The sequence below is a fragment of the Cheilinus undulatus genome, linkage group 19 (genome assembly GCF_018320785.1).
Source record: "Cheilinus undulatus linkage group 19, ASM1832078v1, whole genome shotgun sequence".
Lineage (NCBI taxonomy): Eukaryota > Metazoa > Chordata > Actinopteri > Labriformes > Labridae > Cheilinus > Cheilinus undulatus.
Window position 1 is genome coordinate 9,190,047 of NC_054883.1, and position 12,513 is coordinate 9,202,559.

Here is a 12,513-nt window from a genome sequence, read left to right on the forward strand (position 1 = left end):
TGGTAGTTTTATTTCCTGCCTTTTTATTGGACTCACACAGTTTCCTGGGTAAAATACTGTGTGCTGATTTTTATGTATAATTTTGCACCATCATTTTATTCACTGTATTTAAATCAGAGATGGGCAACTTTGACAGGGCCACATTATTTTTTTTATTTCACTGTCAGAGGTCCAAATTATCACCATGAAGATTCTCCCCATTTAACAATAAAAATTTCTTTTAATTTGACCCGAAGAACATATAGAGCTTTCATCAGGCAAATATTAATAATGGTTATTTTAATAGATTTTACTTTAAGATCTAACTTTTTAAAGAAATGCATTCAGCAGCAGCTGAAGCCAATTGTATCTGTAGTTCCTTGCATATACCAGTGATCAAATATAATTAGAGAAATTTTGTATTTTTCATATATTTGAAGCAGATTTTTTCATGTTTCCCCTTTTTTTTTACAATTTATAAAGTAACTTGAGGGCCACCAGTTGCCACCACTGATTTTAATAATGAACATACAAAACTGGCATGACAAAAAATGCATTTAAAGTTACTTTTATTATAAAAAATGTTCATTATTTTCCCATTAAACCGCACATACCATCTTTCCTCAAGCAGCTCAAGCTCTAATTAGAGCTCCCAGTTGTCTCACCACTACTAAAAGACTCTAAATTGTTAATACCTCTCATGACCTCTTTCTGCACGCTACTTCCTGATCCAAGCTCTGACATTCAGCCAATCCACTGTCACCATGGCAGCTGTGTCGTCACTGTTGTTATGGCGACGCTAGCACTGCTGCATTTGCCAATACTCATTCAGTCTCCATCCCCACGTGCCCCTCTCCCCTTCTCCCTCCCACTCTCTCTCTTCTCTCTCCTGCCCCGGGTGTTTATAAAGCTTATCCCTATATGGCCTGCAGTTTCAGAGAGCAGCTGTTAAGAGGCAGATGCTGTAAACAGTGAGTGTCTTTGTCAACACTGCCCTGTCAAAGCACACTCAGCGGCGTAATATAAACACCGTTGTTCCCGTCTGCAGTCCTGTGCGAGAAAACACAGCCCCTTCTCCTGGGTCAGTTTTTCAGGAACTTGGCGATAAAAAAGCCGATGGTGTCTCTGTCAGCTCTGCAGGGGAGAGGAGCTGCCGTTTCCGTCTGATCCCAGCTCAGCTCGGGACTGAACCTCTGGAGGAGGCGCAGCTGCTCAGGTGACAGGCCGGCTCCCAGCATGCCCTCTGCACCGATGTGAGGCTCCTGAGGAAAAAACACACAGTGGGATTTCCAGCATATGTCTAAGTCAGTCCACACATCAATGACGAGTTGTTGAGTTTCGTACCTGAGGCTGCAGAGTGAGGCAGGGGAAGGTTTGGAGAGCCCAGGCTACCTGCTCCTCGTTTTCAGCAAGAGTCACCGTGCAGGTGCTGTACACAAGCACTCCACCCCTCTTCAACAGCTGCACCGCCTGCAATCACAGAAATGTATATATAAAGATCAATTACTGAAGCACTTACAGTGCTGTGAAAAAGTATTTCCCCACTTTCTGACTGGATATTCTCCTTGAGGATTTTCAGGTTGATTCGTAGTTCCCTAAATTACGGTAAGTCATCCCGGTCCTGAAGCAGCAAAGCAGCCCCAGACCATCATACTACCACCACCATGTTTGACTGTTGGCATGATGTCCTTACTATTTTTTTTAAAGGACAATGCACATTAACCCTTTGCAGACTGATAGATATAACTGACTTTGTTTCTTACTGTTCTTGAATTTCTTCAGACTGCATCTTAATGTGTTGCTTTTGAGATCTTGTACCCTACTTTACTTTGTCAGACAGATTTCATTTAAAGGGTTTCTTGATTCAACAAGTCTGGCGGTAATCAGGGCTGTGTTTGGCAAGTGAAATTGAACTTGGCATCCATAAATCACAGTTAATTCATGATTTAACAAGGGGTTAATTACTTTATCACAAAGGGCCAGGTAGGTTTGGGTGTTTTTTCCCCCTTAATTATGAAATCATCATTTAAAATCTGCATTTTGTATTTACTCTACTTAAGAAATCAGGAAGGGAGCACATACCTTTTTATCGCACTTTGTACACAACAAAGTCACCATTTTTTAATTGATGCAGATATTTCAGTGTAAAAATGATTCATATTGCACCTCTAGGTTTTTTTGTTATGTTTTAGCTGGTGTTGAAGTCATAGGATCTAATCTAGAGTATTTCTTATTTATTTAAGAAAATTAACGATTTTTTTCATCTCAGCAGGTGTAAGCAGCAGAGATGACAATGCTTTTGTCTGCTATGTCTGGCTGACGACTCACTTTCAAATTACTCAGGAATTACTCTACAATTCTCAATTACTCTTTCTGTTTCACAAATGAAATTTTGCTTACTCCATTATATTTGCAGTGTTGTTACTTCATGAATCAGACTTTATTGATAAAGTTTACTTTTTCAAAAAAATCTGAAAATGAAAATATGCTGAACTGGCATACTACGGCCCTCCCGTTCTGACAGAGGCGGCCTCTCTAATGAACAGTCTGTGATGGTGGCTGACAGAGATGGAACGGTCTACAGCCTTGTAGGTTTAGTGCATGACTTGGGCTTTAGTGGCACTTTTAGCAAAATACAATATCTACAAACTCAAAATGCTTTTTTTGGGAAGAAAAGTGCAGCTCAGGTATAAACGGGATGCTTTCTACAAACTTTTTAAAACTTTTTTAACCCACTATTGACAGTTTTTGAAGTTAAATGAAGTTTTCCCTCCAAAAAATAACCAACTGCATGGTGGTAAATTCAATAAAAACAAGTGTTTAAATCATTACTATCACTATAGGAACATCATGGAATAACAGAGCTTCTAATAAGATCTATTAGAGAAATAAATCATTTTGAGGAGTGTTTTTCAGTTCATGATGTGAGGCTGTACAGTATGTCACAGCTGTATAAGAACTTTCCAATGCTGCCACCTACTGGTCAAAATGTGTCACTACAAGTGATGTGAATATAAACCAAAGTGCTGACAGCACATACGCTGTGAGAAGCTTTATGTCTGTGTGATGAGACCTACAGTGTGGAATAGCTTGCGCTGCAGAGGCTGGTAGGAGCAGATCTCCTTCAGGCCCCAGCTACACGCCATATTGGGCCTCTGTCCAAGTCCACTACAGGGAGCGTCCAGCAGAACCCGGTCAAAACTCTCAGGAGGGAACGGAGGTCCTGGATGAGAAGAAGGAATGCTGTATTTTTATGTAAACAAAGTCCTGTTGTTGATGGGTGACAAAAATTTCAAAATTCTGTGGTGGGATTTTACCTTCAGTGTCCTGAGCCACATCACTGCTTACAGCTTTAGTGCCGTCGAAGCAATACGCTTTAATGGAGTGTAAATGCATCATTTTGGCATTTTGACGAATTTTATCTATCTTATTTCGGATCTTGTCTAAAGCCACAACCTCACCCTGCATTAGACAAAAAGAGACAGAGGTGCATTGTTAAAAAGAGCACAACATTTTTATATATTTACATGAAATATGTGTATATATGAGAGATTTAAAGCTCCTTTGAGGTGTTTTTATCTGTTTATGAAACAAGATGAAATTTGTACTAACAACTCTATATGACATTCGTAAGTAAAAAAAAGGACCTTTAGTAAAATAAATGCTAATTTAATAACATTTTTCAGGTCTCTGCCGGTAGGTAGGTGTCAGACACTCACAGACCCTCTCCCTCAAAGACTCACAGTGAGACATAATTTGGATCGTAAAAACACAGCAGGATGACATTTTTTTGTCATAAACTTGTAAGTGTGCAGGAAAAGTTCTGCAAATGCAGACCTAAAGTTCCTCACAGGAGCTTTAAATTAAGGTTTCAGATGGTGGAGCCACTTTACCAGAGTAAAGCATTTTCCCCATCATTTAAATGAACCTCAACATTTAAGTACCATAAATAAAAAAACATGCATTAAAAGCTACAATCTCCTGATTATGTTGAAGATATTGGTTTTCAGCTTTTTGTGTTTGTGCTTAAAAGAATGATAAAAACAAGATTCTGATAGCTGCATAGCCTTCATGCTCACTCTGCTCAGACCAGCTAACACCTGCAGCGCCTTCATCATTGACTCTGTACCTGATCTCCCATGAGGGCAGCAATGTGGCACGTCTTCCCTCCAGGTGCAGCGCACATATCCAAGATCCGTTCTCCAGGCTGAGGCTGGAGCACGTGTCCCACGATGACAGAGGGAAGATTCTACACAACAAGACATCACATCAGATTTCCAAATGATTAATATGACGACAAAATAAAGTAGGTGTATCCCTCTGTTCTGCAGGAATCTATCATTCAATTTCACTTAGAAATGCTGTAAATACCTGTAGGAATACCAGGCTGGGCAAGACATTGTCAAACGAGGGACTCTGGTAAAGTGGCTCCACCATCTGTACACCTATTCCTCTAAAAAAGAAACAGTTATTTTAACTTTATATGTTTACCCCACACACCATATGAACTGTTTGACAACTGACTGGTGTGTGGTGACTGTTTTCCACACTGATTCTTAAAACTAATTAACACTAAGACAAGTACCCATCTATAACATTTCTTTAATCTATTAAAGGAATAATATGAAACATTTAAAGCATGAATTCAATGGATAGAAAATATATCCTAACGTAATATATCATTGAGTAATGACCTTCTATAAAGGCAGTGAAGTCAAACTCCCACTGGGTTTGTTCTTCTCAACTCTATGTTCACATTAAAGGACAGTTGTTCAATTTGAATCCTTTCCTTTCCAACTGTTAGTCCTCGAGGCACAATAGCGCAATGGAGTCAAGGACAACCAACAGACTTTGCACACCACAGACAAACTATATCAGCTCTGAAATACTTCAGAGAATTAAGAACTACAGAGGGCTTCAGAAAATGCACTAAAGAGCAACATTTACAGGACATCTACCCTCAAAGCCTTCAGTAAAGGCTCAAGCACTTATAACATTCTAAGAGCACTAACAGTAAGATGACAAAACTAGAAAAACTAACTAAAACTTACAACTAAAATATGTTTATTTAGAAAAACTTCTTTATGTATAATAAGTGAATTAAATCTTGGCATCTCTGTTATCCCACTATCAAGTTATTTTCCTAACATCTTAAGTATGATGTACTACCTTATTTTTTATTGTGGTAATCAGTGTTTTTCTAAAAGGAAATGACTTAGAAACTTATTTCCAACAAATGTTTAGCTTTTGATTTAAATATTTTAACCAGAGGAATGGTATTGCAAACATCTCAAACGGCTTAAGGAATAATTTTAGGACAAATATTAAGCATCAGTTTTGGATTTTAGTCCTCAAACTTGTAACACATGGGCAATAGAAAAACAAACACATCTGGTCTTCCTCTTCTTTTTTAGTCCAGGCTGAGTTTATCTTCTTGGTAGAATTCATTTTGTTGACTATTTTAAGCTGAATGATTTTAAAAAGGGAGTTGATGGTTATTTAGTAAACTGTTCTAAATAATTCTAGCCCATGGGGGTCAAACTCAATCACAGCAGGAGCTGGATTCTGGATTCAGGACTAACCTGAGGGCCTAACAGGGTCACCTTTTCAACCATAAACTGTCAACCTTGTTTCACCGGTACTAAAATATGAAAAAAAAACAACGTAGCACTGATGATTGAAGATTTTGACATTTAAAAAGGTAAAAAGATAAGTTTAAAGGCTCATAATCTGAGAAAAGTAAATTTATTAGTTCAAAAAGGTCAAAACATGAAATTGAAATTGAAAAATAATGTTTTTAAAGGCAAATACATTTGAAAGAAAGTCAAAATCATGAGTTTAAAAGGTAAAAATATGAAATAAAAATTTTAATCATGAAATTAAAAGTCAAAATATGATTCAAAGTTTTAAATTGTCAGTCTAAAAGGTCAAACTATGGGATTATGAAGTCAAAGTTTGGAGTTAAAAATATAAGGTAAAATACAAAATAATTGGTTAAAAAGGTTAAAATATCACTTAAAATTAGAATTATGAGTCTTAAAGCTCAAAATATTATATGAGAAGTCAAAATTATGAGTTGAAATGCTCAAAGGACCAAAGAAACAGTCAAAATGCTGAGTTTGAGTCCTAATTGTGAGATGCAAAATTGAAAATCAAATATTAAAACACAAACTGCAGACCTCATACTGATGGGCCAGTTATAACAGAAATATGAGATCATCTTGGGGGTCGGATTTAACTGTTCCACGGGCCGGATTTGGCCCCCAGGCCTTGAGTTTGACACCTGTGTTCTAGCCTGACACATTCACCAGATATCGAATAGTGGCATCATTTGCATTTGATTCAGAGTGAAACAAAAAAATATCTTACTTGGCAGGTTTGTTTGTGCCAAAAATGGCAGATCGATCCATCTGAGCAACTCCATTTCCCACAAACACTTTCTTTCCCTGGAAGCCGGTGGCTCCACGGGTACATTTTCCCTCCAAGTCAGAGAAGACGGACACCACATCTCCAGCCTTCATGTCTGAAAGGAAAGAAACACACATTAGGCAATCATTAAAAACAAGCATGTCCAGTATAAACACAAGTAAAATTCCTATCCTGTATATGAATTAAAAACTAGATGTTTCTAGTTGAACTACAAAGGCAAACAAGCTTTTTGCTAGGCAGGCATCACATGAGGTGATAAATAAGCTACCAAAACTGCCTTTTTAAAAAACTTGCAAGCAAAAGACTTGCTTAAGCCGCCCACAAAGTATTTAAAATAAATGATGAAATTCATTAATTAGAAAGCATTGCCGAGACATACATGAGCCAAGATCTGCAAAGAGATAAATCCTCCTGCTTTATCTGTATTTACTCTGAATATTCCTCACAGATGATTAAATTAAGAAAACTGTGTATTTTCACTAACTTGAATGAGGTTTATTGTTGGTCCTTACACTTTGGGCTAGCGAGGATCCCCGGAGCAAAAACATGAGCTCCTCTCAGGACAGCACTGCCACACTGAGCACCGACCACCATCTCTGAGCTGAGCTGCTTCACAGGCCTAAGAAATACAAGAGAGAAGACATCAGTCTCTGAAGACATCCTTGGACTGTGGAAAGCTGATTCAAGAGTTAAAGCATCACGGTTCGGTACATTTTTAAAGCTCCTGTGAGAAAATGTAGCACCCCGTTTGTCTATACCTTTGCTGTGCATGTGTAAGCAGTGTTTCCAGACAGGAGAAGATCTCCCTGTTGTCTAAACACTCAAATGTCAAGCTTAATGTGCACCTTTATTGTAAAAAATGTAAAAGAGGCTGAACAGGCAAAACTTTCTCTTTCTGACACCTACACCCTGGCAGCATTTACAGACATTAAAATAGCTACATAAAAATAATCATTCTTCTTCCTGATAGTTTCATCTTCTTTTGTTGGTCATATAGAGGCCTTATTATTATCATGCCAGTCCATTTCATAATGAATTTAAACTCCTCAAAGGAGCTTTAAGATTCTCTTTGCTTTGCCTGTTTGTCAGCTTGTGTGTTGATTTCTTTTCAGTGTTTACTAAAAGCTACTGTAAGAGGTTTTTAGCTGGCTATAAACAGACTAAAATTTAAACTGGTGTCTCTTTTAAAGCTAAAACAGCAAATGAGACTGTCAGCATCAAGACTGAAATTACTGTAAAGAACTATTTAATGCTTGAATCCAGGTGCTGCAGGGTAGATGTCAATAGAAGTAAATAAATAGCCTGTATTGATATTTTCCATGGCAAAGATTATTAATGAGTGATCCTGGTCACTTTTAGAAGACAGCAGCATGGAAGAACAGTCTCTACAGTAAAGTACAAGATTAGCAGAGAGATAACATATCCGTTTTTTTCATAGGAGGGCACCAAAACGGAAGCAAATTAAAGGTTCCTCACAGGAGGTTTAATTTTGATGCAAAAATAACCCACTGACCTCTCTAAAAAACACCCACAAAGTCAAAAAAGATTCTTGTATATTTAATTCTTTATTTTTTACTGTATTGTCAGTAATAGTACTTATTATTTTAAGCTCTTTGGGTTCAAAACACGAGAAAGTCTGCTCTATGGGTTCCTGTGGATGAAAAGTGTCTATCATCTCTAACATTGCGCAGACTCTCAGGAAACACTCGCCCAGTGGTTTATGTGATACTGCAATTTAAGTGTAAGTGTTTAGTCCAAGGAGCAGATTCACATTCGACTGCCGCTGCTCCAGCATTCCTCACATACCTCGGGCCATCGACAGGAAGGAGCAGCACATCTGGAATATGTGGATGAGGAAGAATCTGAGCAGAGACCTCCTCTGCTGATGAGCTGTACATCTGCTGCTTCAACAATAAAAACAGCGTGCTGAGATATTAGAACCTGAATGACCATAGCAGAAAGGGGCAGTAACAAAATCTCAAAAATAATATCAATACAAAGGCTAAACCTTTCTCAGCTCCTCTCCTAACTTGTGCCTGATCTCTTCCAGGGGAGCAAGGTGAGTGCTGGCTCGCACACAGGTGTACGAAGGAGGGTGAGAGAGGCATGTGAGCAGTTTGTGAAAGCGACACTCTGCCTCCTGATGGCCGACTGAGGCCAAAACCTGAACACAACAGAAACAAGGAGACAAAGAGGACAGTGCTGAGAAAATCACAAGGAAATGGCAGATAGGGTGACTGAAAGCTAATCTTTGCTCCTCTTATAGGGAGTGTATAATGAAAAAAAAAACACTTTTTTGCACATAGATTTGGGTATCCAGAGTATCTACCAACAAACAAAACGTGATCCAATGAAAATGAGTCTTTTGTTCATGGTCGGCCCATATCTGAAAACACATATTCTGCTATTCAGTTCAGAATCTGTGCTCCTTGTGTTGTAAAAATGGGTGTCATTAAAATAATACCAACTCTTCAGCAAGTACCATCACCCATGGCCATGAAAGCACAGAGCCATAATTGTGTTGGCACACCCCCAGGAAGAAAGCGGCAGAATGAAAACAAGCTTGCATTTAAAGAGACGCACACCACAACATACTGGTCTGAGAAAGACTAAGAGTTGGTTTATACAGGTTCAAAAAGCTCATCTGGGGCTTGATCATTGTTCTGTTTAGACCAAAGCATGGCAGACGTGTTTCATTTAGATGGAAGTGGACTGTGTTAAAAGTTGGAGAAGGGGCCAGGGTGGAAAGAGTTCAAGAATATTGTCCTCAAGTAAAAGTACAGTTAATCTGATAAACATTCATTTAAGTACAAATAAAATTATTAGTCTACAAATAATTACAGTTAGAGTGAATAGCAAGTCTTTTAAAGTTTACTCAAAGTACTGGGACGCACATGGCCTAGTGTTTAGGACGCGCCCAATGTATACAGGCGGCCCAGGTTCAAGTCTGGCCTGTGGCTCTTTCACAGCATGTCATTCCCCACTCTCTCATCCCTGTTTCCGGCTCTATCCACTGTTCTATCTTTCTGTAACAATACTAAAATGCCCAAAAATTAATCTTAAAAAAAGTTTGCTCAAAGTATGGAGCAATAATTTTTGATAGCAGAAGGACTTGAAAAATGTTTTTTTTTCCCTTTATGTTAAAAAAAAAAGAGAATATGAATCTTTGACCTTATAGTTTAATTGAATTTAAATGTTTTTAATGAACTGCAGTGACACTGCAAACATTGGCTCAGTCCCATTTCTGACTTTCACCCCACCCCTCGTTCTCAAGTGCACCCTTGTTCCTTAAAACAGAGTTACAAAGGGCAGTGGAAACGTCTTTCCAAGCAAAACAGGACAATCATTCAGATACCTGATACGTCACTGATGGCATTTACATAAACAAACGCAGCAACAATACCAGACGTTTCTACTTCAAGCATTTTAACATACCAGATCAAAATCAAAATGCATTGTCAACATCAAAATATCACATTAGATTCTTGCTGAAGTTTATCGAGCCATTCTGGAGATCCCCCATAACAGTGAGTTTGGAGTGTGCTTCTCCAAAATCTCAGTTTGAAGAGTCAAGTAGCCCCAGGACTTTAACGTGCCCTTCCACCCCAACAAGATTCAGGACGTCCTACCCATTGATGTGAATGTACCAAATGTAGGGCTATGTGGAAGGGGAAAGGCTGGAATTAAGCCTTTCTACTGCTAAATGCTTTTGAATGCGACATATTACCAGTAGAACAAACAACTGGCCAGTTTTAAATCATTTACAGAAACTTTGGACCTTCTATTTTCATCACTTAGGTGTGTTTTACTCACTATTTAGGCTGCTATTTAGGATGTGGTTAAGTACAATACTGCCCCCAAAATATCCTAAAGTAAAAGTACAGTTGCTTATTTTATAAAGTACTCCATAAATTACAATTACATAAAAAAAGCTGCTCAGTTACACTAGCTCAAGTAAGTGTTGTTAGTTACTTTTCTCTCCTAAAAAGGGAAATGATATGCCACCTTAAAAAGTGGGATGTATTTAAGATTTCCATGAAGGGAACAGCTGTATAAATGACTCCAGTACCTCCTTGTTCAAGAAGATGTTCTTGAGATAATCAGTCACTTCAGGCTTCAAAGATATTCTTGGAAAAATTGACATTGCTTCAGTCTGTGTGAGGATAGACAATAAAAGAAGATCAGATAAGTCATAACACATGAGCTGCTGCGGTAAAGTTCAGTTATATCTAACATTAGATAACAGCTTTGATTGACTGGTTTGAATGATTGGTATTCATGATGAACAATATCAAGAATTAAATTGTCAAAATTACAAGTATTGGTTTTGAACAAGAGAGTACAAACTAAGGCAGTAGTGGAATACATTCGGGAAATGTGTGTACTGAGGAAGAATTAAACTTTATGTCCGTTCATTATGTTACATTGTTACAGTGTCATCAGCAGATCCCTTTGTCCCAAGTGACGCTAAATCTAATTCTCGTGCAGACCTGATTCATTAAGCCTCCTGTCAACGTTAAATGATGTATTTTGAAAACAGACCGGGCTCAAATGCGGATATTTTTACAGTCTTTATATACCAAGAGTGTCCAGTTTAACATATTTATCCCTCACATTCAAAATTAACAAGCTTCCAGGTTAATACGAGGATAAATAAGCCTAACAACAATGCGTAGTCTCTTATTATTCTCTGTCGGTACTCACGTTCGGTGCCTCTGCATGCCCAAAGTTTACTTCCGTATACGTCACTGTTACGTCACAGAAGTTGCGCCTATATGGATTCCTCAACCATAAATAAGACTAAAACGATATTAAAATTATCTGTGAGCATTTCTAAAGTGTTCAGTGGCTTGCATTTGTTAGAATAAAAGTAAACTTAAGGGTTTGGGTTATAATGAATTCCCATTTCGGTTCTATGGACGAAAGAAATCGCTTTTAAAGCGCAAAAAGTGTTCTTTTCCCCTTGTGCTCACCAGGGAAATAATAGTTTTGAAACTATTTATGAGTTTGTATTTTTTTTACTAAGTTATTAGTTTTTGTTTTAAATCCTATTTATTTTTGATTAGTTGTTCTAGCTGGCTTTTCAGTTCAGATTAGTTTTAATTTAGCAAAAACTGGTAAAAATTACAGTTTTGTCAGTAATATGGGATACTTTTAGGGGCCACACCAAAAAGAGTCAGAAAAAAAGAATCACACAATATTTTTAAAATTAATTCAAACATGAATTCCTTTCTTTAATTTTATCTAGTCAAAAATTATGTTTGATTACACTTCAAGACCTAAAATTACCATTGTGATTAACCAAACCGGGCCGTTTAAAACTTCCAGGTTTGGATGTTTCAAAGAGGAGATTTTTTTTCCCTTATTTTATTTTATTTTAGTTCGTTTTGTAAGCACGGAATTTAAGTTTTAGTTAGTTCCCGTTTTTATGAAGCTTTTTTATTATGTAGATTGTTTACTGAAATGATTTCTACATTCTGGTTTTAGTTAGTTACATTTAGATAACTATAACACGCGGGTACAGCATAAAATGATCTCTTTTGGGACTTCAGGGGCTCCGTAAATATCAAAACAAAATAATTAACATGCAGCCCCGTAATAAAATAACTCCAAAAGTACTTTAACACGATCAAAGCAGAAAAACTATCTATAACTGTGCCATTAACATGTGTTAGCTGGGTGTAGAAAATGCGTTTCCCTTTTACAGGCCTTCACTCACACTGTAAAGATGTATTTTGGGAGAAAATTGCTCTGAAAAAGTTCAACGTTTACAGCGTGCAACGTCACCACGTAACCGGAAGAACACTGAATAGCTGTGGTTGCTTTTTTTCACTACACCACTACCAGCTGCAGCTAACGGGCAGAAGAGGCTGCAGGAGCAGCGGCGTAAACACATCGCTGCACTTCTCACCTTGTGTTTGTGCGGTTTTCCGGAGGCTTAACGACACTGAAGAAGCCTGGCATTTATTCGCCACATCTGCGTTGCCTCGTAAGATTTTTTTTCGTCGCGTTTGTTTCGCTATACAGTCAGTCGGGGCGCATGGAGTCGGCGTTGAAAAGGTCGGTTAGGTGTTCTGCGGACAAGAGATCATCCGGCTAATGTTA

The 12,513-nt window shown here is 38.0% G+C and overlaps 1 protein-coding gene across 4 annotated transcripts; it reads right to left on the reverse strand.

Moving 5' to 3' along the window:
• Positions 1–853: 853 nt before the first annotated feature.
• nsun6 (NOP2/Sun RNA methyltransferase 6) lies at positions 854–12,388 on the reverse strand. 4 transcript variants are annotated; one of them, XM_041813994.1, is made up of 12 exons: positions 12,320–12,388; positions 10,478–10,561; positions 8,417–8,572; positions 8,215–8,309; positions 6,921–7,027; positions 6,349–6,502; positions 4,351–4,432; positions 4,109–4,228; positions 3,297–3,441; positions 3,057–3,202; positions 1,324–1,449; positions 854–1,241 (listed from the first exon to the last, which is right to left on the reverse strand). In XM_041813994.1, the coding sequence occupies exons 2-12, from the start codon at positions 10,550–10,552 to the stop codon at positions 1,062–1,064; spliced, it is 1,386 nt and encodes a 461-aa protein (XP_041669928.1). In that variant the 5' UTR covers positions 10,553–10,561; positions 12,320–12,388; the 3' UTR covers positions 854–1,061. The 4 variants fall into 4 exon arrangements, with proteins under 4 accessions (XP_041669928.1, XP_041669925.1, XP_041669926.1 ...); XM_041813991.1 differs by having other exon boundaries at positions 8,215–8,312; XM_041813992.1 differs by lacking the exon at positions 12,320–12,388 and adding an exon at positions 11,113–11,143 and having other exon boundaries at positions 8,215–8,312.
• Positions 12,389–12,513: the final 125 nt, after the last annotated feature.